We start from the raw sequence: 11186 nt of genomic DNA, 5'->3' as shown, positions 1-11186 counted from the left end.
CTTCAGAGGATGGTGTGATAAGAATAGGAGGTAGGAATTGGCTAGGCAGTTAGGGTAAAAAGACCCCAAAGAAAAGTAGCCACTTTTTTGGCTAAAAGTCAAAATGTCCTTGGGCCTCTTAGCATCATACTCTGTTTCAAAGGCCAAAAATGTCAAAAGTATTTGGGAGCTCTTATCTAATCCCTAAAAGATTTTAGGGTTACGTCTTCAGAGGAGGGAACGTTAGAGAAGCAAAAAGCCCCATTTAAAAAAGAAAAAAGAGTACACAAAGTTGTCAGGAAAAAGTGATGGGAAGATATGGGAGGAGTTGGAGGGAGGGAGTGGGTGTGGATTTGATTAAAATACCTTATATGCATGTATGAAATTCTCAATAAATTTTTTAAAAAAGTTTAAAACAAAATGAAAACAAAAAACCCAAAAACCAAAACCAAAACCAAACCAACCAAACAAACAAAATCTTATCCTGGACTACATGAGATCCTTCCTCCAAAACCCAAAATAAATAAATCTTGTAGTTATATTGTGATTAGCAAAATATTGACATCGCATGATACAGTACATTGCAATTAAAATAAACCACAAATTTTGCATTTGATTTTAGATTTTAGAATTTCCTTTCCCTGCTTGTCTGCCTTCATCCTCCTTATCTTCTTCTTTCTTTTTTTAACAGGGTTTTGCCGAGAGTGGTGGCACATGCCTTTAATCCCAGCACTTGGGAGGCAGAGGCAGGATGATCTCTGTGACTCTGAGCTTCGAGGCCAGCCTGATCTGGCCTACATAGCAAGTTCCAGGCCAGCTGGAGAGACCTTGTCTCAAAAGACAAAAAAAAAAAAAAAAAAAAAAAGAGACGGTTTCCCTGACCTGGAACTTGCTATGTAGACCAGGCTGGCCTCAATCTCCCAGATAGCCTCTGCCTCTGCTTCCTGAGTGCTGGAATTAAAAGTATGCATCACTGTGCCCGGCTGCCTCCTCCTTCTCTTCCTCCTTTTCTTCTTTTTCATTCTTTGAGACAGAGTTTCATGCTGTAGCCCAGGCTGGCCTTCTACAGCTTGGATGTGGCCCCCAAAGGCCCATGTATTAAAGGCTTGGTCTCCAGCATGGTGCTACTGCAGGGTGGTGGAATTTTTAAGGAGTTGGGCTCATGAGGGGGCTTTATGCCTTTGGTGGCATGTCCCTAAAGGAGATTGTCTTAGGAACCCGTGGTTCCCTCCTCTTTTCTCTGTATTTTGCTTTGCTTTAAAATGAGCAATTAATCGTGTTTTTCGATACACCCCTGCCCTGATGTGGTGCCCAAAGCAGTGGGGCTAATAGGTCATGGACTGGAACCAAACAGTGAGGAAAAGAAACCCTTCTTTTCTTTTTTAAAAAAATATTTTAGTGTTTTTATTTTATGTGTATGCATGTATTCCCTACAGGAATGCAGTGTCTGAGGAGGTCAGAAGAGGGTGTCAGATTCCCTTGGAACTGGAGTCATAGATGGTTCGTAGCCACCATGTGGGTGCTGGGATTCCAGCCCAGGTCCTCTGCAAGAGCAGTCAGTGCCCTTAACCCCTGAGCCATCTTTCCAGCCCCAAGAAGCCTTCTTTTTTTTTTTTTTCTTATGATAGTGGTGATGTGGTGGTGGTGGTGGTGGTGGTGTGTGTGTATATGTTTGTGTGTGTATGCACATGCATATGGTGGCCAGAGGACAACGTGGGGTCTTGTTTGTCAACACTGTCTCTCACTGGCCTGGAGCTCATGAAGTAGACTAGGCTGACTGGCCAGCTACACCACACCTTTTTTTAAAAAAATGTTTTATTTATTATTTTTAGTTTATGTGTATGAGTGTATTGCCTGCATGTATGTGAGTGCACCCATATCATGCAATGCTGTGGAGGTTAGAAGAGGGCTTCGATTTCCCCTGGAACTGGAGTTAAGGACGGTTCGTAACTGCCATGTGGGTGCTCAGAATTGAACCTGGGTCCGCTGCAAGAGCAGTCAGTGTTCTTAACCACTAAGCCATCTCTCCAGCCCCATCCACACCTTTTTTTATAAGTGTAGGTTCTGGCCGGTGTGGTGGAGCACACCTTTAGTCCCAGCACTCAGGAGGCAGAGGCAGGCAGATCTCTGTGAGTTCAAGGCCATCCTGGTCTACATCTCGAGTTCCAAGCCAGCTGGGGCTACAGGGAGACCCTGTCTCAAAAAGACCGAAAAAAAAAAAAAAAAGTGTAGGTTTTGGGGATTGGACTCAGGTCCTTGTGCTTACAAGGCAAGCACTTTATTTATTTATTTTTTTTACCCACCGAGCTATCTCCTCGGCCCTTCTGTGTGTGTGCATGTGTGTTTACGTGAGTGTGTGACGTGGGTATTGTTTTGTTTTATTTTATATTTTGAGAGAAAGTCTCACTCTAGAACCCAGGGTGGCCTTGAACTTGCAGCATCACTCTTCCGTCAGTTTCCCCAATGCTGGGATCACAAGCATTGTGCCACCACGCCCCAGCCCCATTTTTCTCCTTCTTAGCTCAAAAGTAGAAACTGGAGGCACCTTGCTTGAGGTTATACTGATCCTTTCAGTAGCTATAACCAGAATATCTGGACATGGACTAAATTCAGAACAATCCAGCTCAAAAGCACCAGGGCTGTGAGTAATAGCAAATGACACTGTGACGACAGGGTACTGTTATGAAAGTGATGGGCTTAATCATGTTCTAAAATGAACTGTTAAGACTTTCCAAATGAAGAAAAGGCTGGAGGGTCAACATGAGTTCAAGGTCAGCCTGGTCTACATAAGGAATTCTAGGCCAACCAGTACTCTTTGGTGAGAGCCTGTAACCAAGGCTGGCCTCAGACTGCCTGAGTAGCTGAAGTTGACTTTGAACTTCTGATCCTTTTGCATCTGCCTATTGAGTGCTGGAATCACAGGTGTGGGCCATCAGGATGCTGGAGGTGGTACCCCGGGCCTGGGGCATGCTGGGCAAGCAGTCCATCAAAGAGGCCACATTCCCAACCGGAGACATTAATCATTTAAGTGAAAACCAATTTGGCCTTTCTAATCTGAAAGTGACAGTGTTAGACAAAGGATCCTACATTAGGGGCCGCGTGGTGTGACTGAGTTTCCAGGCTAGGCTCCAGCATCTCTGCTCCAAAGATTGCTATCGTAGGTCCCCACCATGCTGTCTAGGCAAACCCAAGATGGTGGCACTCTTTTCCCACTGTCTATGAGGTAACTGTCCTTCAGGCCTCACTGACTGATCTGTAGCTGGAATCCAGGCTTTCAACTATCCCATGAGCTCCAGCCCCTGCCTCAGATGAAAACCCCGGAAGCCATCATCTCTCTGCTGCTGTGGAAGTGTATAATTAGCTCGGTGTGCAGCTTGACCCTAGTGATTTTTCTGACGCATTTGGCCTGCAGCATGCCCTTTCTGAGACCTTCTGCATCGTCTCCACAGCTGGATGCCCCAAACTGCACGCAGCACTTCCCGTGGGCGTAGCTTTGCATTCTAGGGCTCTCTGGTGCTGGCTGCCTGCCTCAGTGGGTCACATGTTCCAACCACTCACAGATCTATGATGCTTTTTGAAATGGACCGTGAGTGGTTCTGTCAGGAGTTTTCCACTCCCTCCCATTTCTTTTTAAAAAGGCTTCTGTGATGGTGTCCTCTCAAAGAAACACTATAATTGGACAGCCTGGGGCACATTGGAAAGCCTCCCTGATGGCGTCAGTAGCTATTCTCAGGAGAGGAAAGGCATGGTATCCACCCTGGGAGATGACAGCACTTGTTTCAAGTTGGGGAAGAGCCTGTGGTTCTCTTCCTGAGCTAGGAGGGGAAAGCGAACACACAATGTTCATTTCCTAAATACGGGATGTGCTTTGCATGCAAGTCATTTTCCACCATGTCACATCCTGGCTGAAGGCAGCAGGGGTCAGGGCAGGAAATGGGAAGGTCTCAGAATGAGAAAAGGCTTTCCCAGGGCTGTCATTGGCTCTCAGGGACTATAAAGCGCGCTCATCCAGAACCGGTCTCTGACTTTTTTCTCCTGGAGGCCAGAAGTGAAGGGTAAGTGGGGAACTTAGAAGGGTACTGCCTGAAAAATACAGGGTGTGCTGGCAACACTGGGGTCCAACCCTTTGGTCCGTCATGTACCCAGGGGGTGACTTTTTTCTCTTTTTGTCTGGAAACTTTCAATTGATCAATTGGATCATGGAAGCTAAGGAGCAGCAGAACCTATGGGTCAGAAGATCAGATTCTAGACACCAGGTTCTGAGAGGCATTGGCTGCACTTACCATGTTGCTTTTAGTTCTGTCATCCTAACAGTCCAGAATGATTTCTGGCTGTGGCCTGACTGTTGTCTCAGCACTTGGAATGGAGGTAGGAGGATCAGGAGTTCAAGGCCAGCCCGGGCTATGTGAGACCTTGTCTAAAACAAGAGGTAGAGAAAGAAAGGGAAAGCGACATGCTTTCATGATTTCGGTCCTATTTTAGTTTTGACATGCTTTTTCTATGATTCATTTGATGATTTAAGAAGCTCTGAATACAGTGGATATGAAAATGGGAGTCTTTGGCAACTGGGATAGATGGACTTTGACTCTGGTACATTCAGTTTTCTCTGTTAGGCACTTTCTAGTCACTTCGATTCAACTTGATATGAGGAAGGCTTCAGCGAGTTGTTGAACACAAATTTTGGCTTCTTTCTGCCTTCCTCTTTTTCTCCCCTTCCCTCTCTTTCTTTATATCTTTTCTTAAGACAAGGTCTTACTAAGTAGCTTTGGATAGCCTGGAACTTAATATGTAGACCTGGCTGGCCTCGAACCCTCAATGAGCTCCTCCTGCTTCCACCTACCTCCCAAGTGCTGGGATCACAGGTATATGTGGTCATTCTCAGCTTGGGTATTTATTTTATTCAACTGTTAGTCATTTTTTAAAAATGAAGCTCTCTTAGCAAAGAGACATAGTAGTAACTGGATGTGATTTGGTTTTGATTAAGTTTCCATCCAAGATCGACATTTCTGAAGACTTTAGGGTTGTTAGTTATAATAAATAGTGCAAATTATATCTTAGACTTGATTCTAAACAGAGAGCCTGGAAGAATAACAGGCAGAAGGGAACTGTTTCAGACACACACCTAACTTAGAAAAGTAGACATGTATTTATTTATTTAAATTAACGTACATGGTAGTAGGGTTCGTTATGGCGTTTTCAAACACAATTTGTTTTATTTGATTCTTCCCCCTTTCTCCTCCACTCCCCTTTGCACTCTTCCACCGTCCGTCTTTGAGACAAGGTTTCCCTGTATAACCCAAGGGAACTGTTTCAGACACACACCTAACTTAGAAAAGTAGACATGTATTTATTTATTTAAATTAACGTACATGGTAGTAGGGTTCGTTATGGCGTTTTCAAACACAATTTGTTTTATTTGATTCTTCCCCCTTTCTCCTCCGCTCCCCTTTGCACTCTTCCACCGTCCGTCTTTGAGACAAGGTTTCCCTATATAACCAAGGCTTGTCCTGAATTCATTATGTAGCTCAGGTTACCCTTGTTAGAAAGACTAGTTTCTCCAGTTTGATAGATAATGTACTTCTTAAGGTTTTGGAGTGAGCGAGAGTGAGAGAGAGAGCGAGAGAGAGAGAGAGAGAGCAAGAGAGTGAGAGAAACAACTATACTGCAAGGTCCTAGGATCTAAGTCTCCACATTAAGGCCTTTTGTGAAGTGTACAGTCTGACACTGTAAGGAGTTACCTTTTTTTCTTACTGTTGGGGGCAGGATGTGTGTCATACCCAGGGTCTTGCACATGCCAGACAATCTCTGTATCACTGAGCCACACCCTCAACTCAAGTGTCATCTTTCAAACAGAGCAAAGCCTGGTACTGGAGCAGCCTTCTAATATCCCCCACCCTCCCGGTAAATTTTTTTTAAGTTCATCATTTGTTGTGTTCGCTGGGAGCAAAGCAGAAGACAGAATTGTCTCTATTTGCATATGCAGTTAAAAGGTCCTGAGAACTTGTGTGACTTGTCCCAGATTCCAGAACTGGTCTTTGTGAACTTGACACATGACCCAGTGGAAATCTACTCTCTTACCCCTCCTCCTTCCCCAGCGTGGCAGTAGCATCTATCTATGTAACTATGTATCTATGTATCTATCCATCCGCCCGTCCGACCATCCACCCATCCATCCATCCATCCATCCATCCATCCATCCATTTCTGCGTTGCTGGGGATTGACTCCAGGGCCTCACACATGTCAGGTCACTGATGTACCATTAAGCTACATCCCCGGCCCAAGATATGTTTAATCTTTGAGCACTCCCTTTTGCACACCCGAAAGGGCGAGCCTCGTGCAGGAGACTCGGGACTTAATTGCATGTCTGTGTTCCCGCAGGATATGGACAGGCCAGTGGCCTGGGAACCTCAGGGCGCAGATGGTCTGCGGCGCTTCCAGGGGCTGCTGCTGGACCGCCGTGGCCGGCTGCACGGCCAGATGCTGCGCCTGCGCGAGGTGGCCCGGCGGTTGGAGCGGCTCCGCCGGCGCTCCCTGGCGGCCAACCTGGCGGGCAGCTCGCTGAGCGCAGTGGGCGCGGTCGCTGCCATCGTGGGGCTGTCGCTCAGCCCGGTCACCCTGGGGGCCTCGCTGGTGGCTTCGGCTGTGGGGTTAGGGGTGGCCACCGCCGGAGGAGCTGTCACCATCACGTCCGACCTGTCCCTGATCTTCTGCACCTCGCGGGATGTGCGGAGGGTGCAGGAGATCGCCGCCACCTGCCAGGACCAGATGCGCGAGATCCTGAGCTGCTTGGAGTTCTTTTGCCAGTGGCAGGGCCGCGGGGACAGCCAGCTGCTGCAGAGCGGGAGGAACGCCTCCATGGCCCTCTACAATTCCGTCTACTTCATCGTCTTCTTCGGCTCGCGTGGCTTCCTCATCCCCAGGCGAGCCGAGGGCGCCACCAAAGTTAGCCAGGCCGTGCTGAAGGCTAAGATCCAGAAGCTGTCCGAGAGCCTGGAGGCCTGCACCGGGGCCCTGGATGAACTCAGTGAGCAGCTGGAGTCCCGGGTCCAGCTTTGCACCAAGGCTGGCCGGGGCCACAACCTCAGGATCTCCTCTGACCAGGACTCAGCGTTGTATTTCTGAGAACATCGTCCCCCTCCCCACCCCCATCCCCTGTGACCACTGCCAGAAACTGTCCCATGGGATATTCCAGATTATTAGTGCCCACAGGGAAGCACCAAGTTGAATTGGGTGCAAAGGATGAGAGAAACTTTTTGCAAGGCGTCGGCCCTCAACCCTTCCTTGCCCATCACTGTGTCATCCTACTTGGGCTTGAATGGTAGAGGCTTTTCACTGCGTGATCCTAGTGACCCTGCAAACCCTTTTGCCTTTGTCAAAAGTGTGGCTTCACACAGCTGGGTGGACACTCTTGTTTTAGAGTTGTTTTGCCTCCCCCCACACCTTGATGGTTTTGAACTGAGGCCTGAATCTTAGTCAGCCTCTGGGACCTCTCCAAGTCCCACTAGGCTTTTTGGTTCTCAAAATGCTGGTGAGGGGAGACTTTTGCCTTAAAACATTGTTTCCAGAGTGTCTGATACACAACACTGAGAATCTAGAACAAGGCAGACCCCCCCGGGGGGTGTTTTTACAGGAGGGTTCCAGACCTAGGCAGGGCCCTGGAACTGACATGCCCAGCTCCTTCTTCCCTTCCCTGTCAGCTTACCTACTCAGAGGTCCAGTTCAGTTATGGCATGGACTTTTCCAGGGTGGCTTCTAATCCAGATCTCCATGTGTCTTGAGAGGGAAAGTCCCCCAAATAGTCACCTGAATTCTGACACACTCCCTCCACATGAAGAACCCAAAGCTAAGAAAGATGAAGTGCCTAACAATTTCCGTGACCGACATTGTAGTGTAGGAAACAGAGCAAAGTGTTTGGAGTTAAACTGTTCTGGGTCTATTACAGGCTTTGCCGCTACTGTGTGCCTGGCCATCTTGAGCTGAGACTTGGCTTCTTGTTTCGTGAAACATAGATGGTAAGAACACACCGTATTGTGAAGCGTTGAGTCAAAAATGCCTAGCACAGTCTGGCTCACAAAGTGTGGTTTCTGGCCTGCCTATTACTGTCACCTGGGGACTTGTTAAGAAGGCAAATTCTTGGACTTAGCCCCAGATTTAAGAAGTCAGAAACTCTGGATACCAAGCCCAACAACTTGGGTTTAAGCACACTCCTCTGGGTGACTCTGATACCCAGTAAGATTTGAAAACTGTGGCAAAAAAAAAAAAAAAAAGTTCAAGTTTCCACAGGAGGCAGAGGCAGAGGCCAGGGCAGGCAGATTGCTGTGAGTTTGAGCCCAGCCTGGGCTACATAGAGAGTTCAGGCCAGCCAGGCCTACAAGGAGACCCTGATGGAAAAAAAAAAAAAAAAAAAAAAAAAGTTCAAGTCAGGTATGGTGGTACAAAGCCTGCAATCCAAGCACTTGGAGATGGAGGCAGAAGGACCCGGAATTCAGGGTTGTCCTCTGTGAGTTCAAGACCACCCTGGGCTGCATGAGGTCCTAGTCTAACACCCTCCCTTCAAAAAGGTTAATTTCTGATTCTCCCAATAAACCTACTCCAAGTCTCTCTAGGGGATTTGTGATCTAGAGGCTCTGAGACTCATTCACATAAGGTCAAGGACAAACTGGCCCAGAAAGGAAAGAATGTGTTGTGTGCAACTAGGCTGAGCAACCTGGGATGGTTTCTCACACGAACTAGGGGGTAGAACACAATATGCCCTCTAGGGGGCAGTGTTGTCCACTCCTTGTAGCAACTGGTACCGAAAGGAATGTGAACTTACCAGAAAACCCATCTTTCTCTATTTGCTGAAAACTCCAGACTGCATATTTTATTTATTTTAAACTTGTTATTTAATTACTGCCTGTTATTTACATTTAATTTTATTTAATCATATTTAGAAAATAATAAGCAAGTTTCTGAATAGGAGTCTCTTAAGGCTCTTTTCAAGAGACAGGTTAAGTTTGGCTTTCCAAAATCTTTCTCCTTCAGAGGGGATTCTTGTTTTAAATGATCCTTTTATGTAAGTGTGGTGGAGTTGTGAATAGAGAGATTAAGCTGAATTGTTTTAAACTAGTAAATGGAGGCTTGAATTGTGGAATATAAAAATAATTAAGCCTGTGTGTCCTGAAGGTACTTTGCCAGAAGAAAATACTTGAACTGGAAAGCAAACCTATTTAATTCAGGAAAAAAAAATAGAGGCACATGAAGGAAGGAATTCGACCTGGGGGAACTGAGGTCCCGTGAACTTCTGTCTTATGGATTTGTGTTATGGTGGAATATGTTGCATTTTGACTTTGAGGGCTGTAAGAAACATATTACTAAGTTTAAGAAAATATTTCTAATTTATTCAATGTCTTCCCACAATCTAATGCTAAAAAATAAGTTGGAAAGTCTTTGGGACCACACGCAAATGATCTTGACTGTATTTTTAAATTATTGAATACCTTCATGCCAACTCTGCGCTTCCCAGTGATGACTGCGTGTCCAAGGACATATAATTTTGGCATGAGGGGGGAGGAGCTGGCATTTCTATATTTATTCTTTTTTCCCATAAATTGCAATTGGACTGTATCCTGGTTTAATTTGATATTGACTCTTTTATTGATATTGATACTGATGTCATTTCTAGACTGCCTTGTATGGATGCCAGCATCCTAGGCTCCCAGAGTGCACTTCACAGTATCTTATGTTATGTCATCAGGCTGCAGCCATTCCCTAACTCCATCATTCTTGAGTTTGGATTATGCTCTTGCAATCATCAAGCTGTTTTCTGGAAACCAACTGGGTGCTTTTAGAAGCAGTAGCAGCAGCAGCAGCAGCAAGCATCTCCTTATCACTGGAGTATTTTGAGTGTCTCAAAGTCCTACACTTCTGAAGTTATAATGTCAGTTGTCTGCTTTACATCTATGGAAGAGTGATCAGTAGTTGCATGTAGTAGAAATTCAGCATGCAAGCTGAGTATGTTGGCAGAAGGATGCAGAGTTTGAGGCTAGTTGCATAGTAAGATTTCTCTCAGAAACAAAACACTCCAAACACATTTGAATACTTCACTAATTGTTTGGCTGTATTGTTAGAGACATGTTTGCAATGAAATATCATTTATTTTATGTGTGTGTGTTGCAAAGATTGGAGCCTTTACAAGGATTTAGCCAAGTTCAGGAAAATTGATCTTAGAGACAAATTGGTTTTTCATAGGACTGTAAAATGGGCTTTCCCTTAAGGCTTTCATTCTATAAACAAGCAGATTGAAATAGTATGTTACAAAAAGAGTGAAGGGTGATTAGATGTGTGCTTCACCAAAATACCAGGATTTGACAAATACATATTTATACCAAATACTGGAGTGCTTCTCTATTCTCTTTTATTTTATGTGTGTGAGTGTTTTGTCTGTGAGTATATAAGTGCACCACATTGCATGCAAAGCCCTGGGAGGTCAGAAGAAGACATCAGATCCCCTGGAACTGGAGTTATAGATGGTTGTTAGCCACCATGTTGGTGTTGGGAACTGAACCTGGGTACTGGCAAGAGTAGTCAGTGCTCTTAACTACTGAGCCATCTCTCTAGCCCTTGTATAATTTTAAAAATAAATAAATTTCTTTTAAAAGGGCTGAAGATGGAACCTAAAAACAAACCAACAAACAAAAATAAAAAAATCACAACAGTCAGTTGCGGCCAGGTGTGGTGTCCATGCCTGTAGTTTTAGCACTATGGAGCCTGAGACAGGAGGATGGAGCATTCAAGCCTCACTTGGTCTACATAGAGTGCCTATCTCAAAAAACAACCCCTCCCTAAAGCAAAAGCCTGTGTTGTGATTGCCACGGGCACTCTGGAGGAACCTCACTTTCTAACTGCAAGCCTGTGCACCAGCACTTGGAAAACATTGTTGGGTCTAGAAGCTGCACCAGCCATAACTGTACAACCCAAATGAGGCTAAGTTGGCAGGACCCTGTTTGTGAAGGCTGGCCACAAGGGCCAGTCTTCGCTGAAGCATCAGGACTTCCTGTAGTAACTAGCAGCCTTTTGGTTAAATGCTGCATCTCCTGTTAGGAGTTTGGGAAGCCAGTTTTGTTCCTGACAAACCTAGGAGAGGGAACGCAAGCCCTGCGGTGGTTGGAATGTTACAAAGAGAGCTTAAGATCTGGGAATGATCTTTAAGCAATGAGAGTTGTCA

At 45.7% G+C, this 11186-nt stretch overlaps 1 protein-coding gene across 2 annotated transcripts in view; it reads left to right on the top strand.

The window, feature by feature from the left end:
- Apold1 (apolipoprotein L domain containing 1) overlaps positions 1-9586 on the top strand; it is a 77123-nt gene extending 67537 nt beyond the window's left edge. Inside the window, exons 1-3 of one of the 2 annotated variants that reach the window (XM_008837490.3) lie at positions 4022-4034; positions 6359-8247; positions 8395-9586. In XM_008837490.3, coding sequence (XP_008835712.1) covers positions 6362-7102 — 741 coding nt within the window. In that variant the 5' untranslated portion in view covers positions 4022-4034; positions 6359-6361 and the 3' untranslated portion in view covers positions 7103-8247; positions 8395-9586. Of the gene's footprint in view, positions 1-4021; positions 4035-6358; positions 8248-8394 lie in introns of those variants that run through there. The other variant, XM_029565690.1, reaches the window with a different exon arrangement.
- The last annotated feature ends 1600 nt before the right edge of the window (positions 9587-11186 follow it).

This window comes from Nannospalax galili, unplaced genomic scaffold (assembly GCF_000622305.1).
Source record: "Nannospalax galili isolate Female #2095 unplaced genomic scaffold, S.galili_v1.0 scaffold210, whole genome shotgun sequence".
Classification (NCBI taxonomy): Eukaryota; Metazoa; Chordata; class Mammalia; order Rodentia; family Spalacidae; genus Nannospalax; species Nannospalax galili.
The sequence above is the reverse complement of the archived record's forward strand: the minus strand, read 5'-3'. Positions and strand labels throughout refer to the sequence as shown.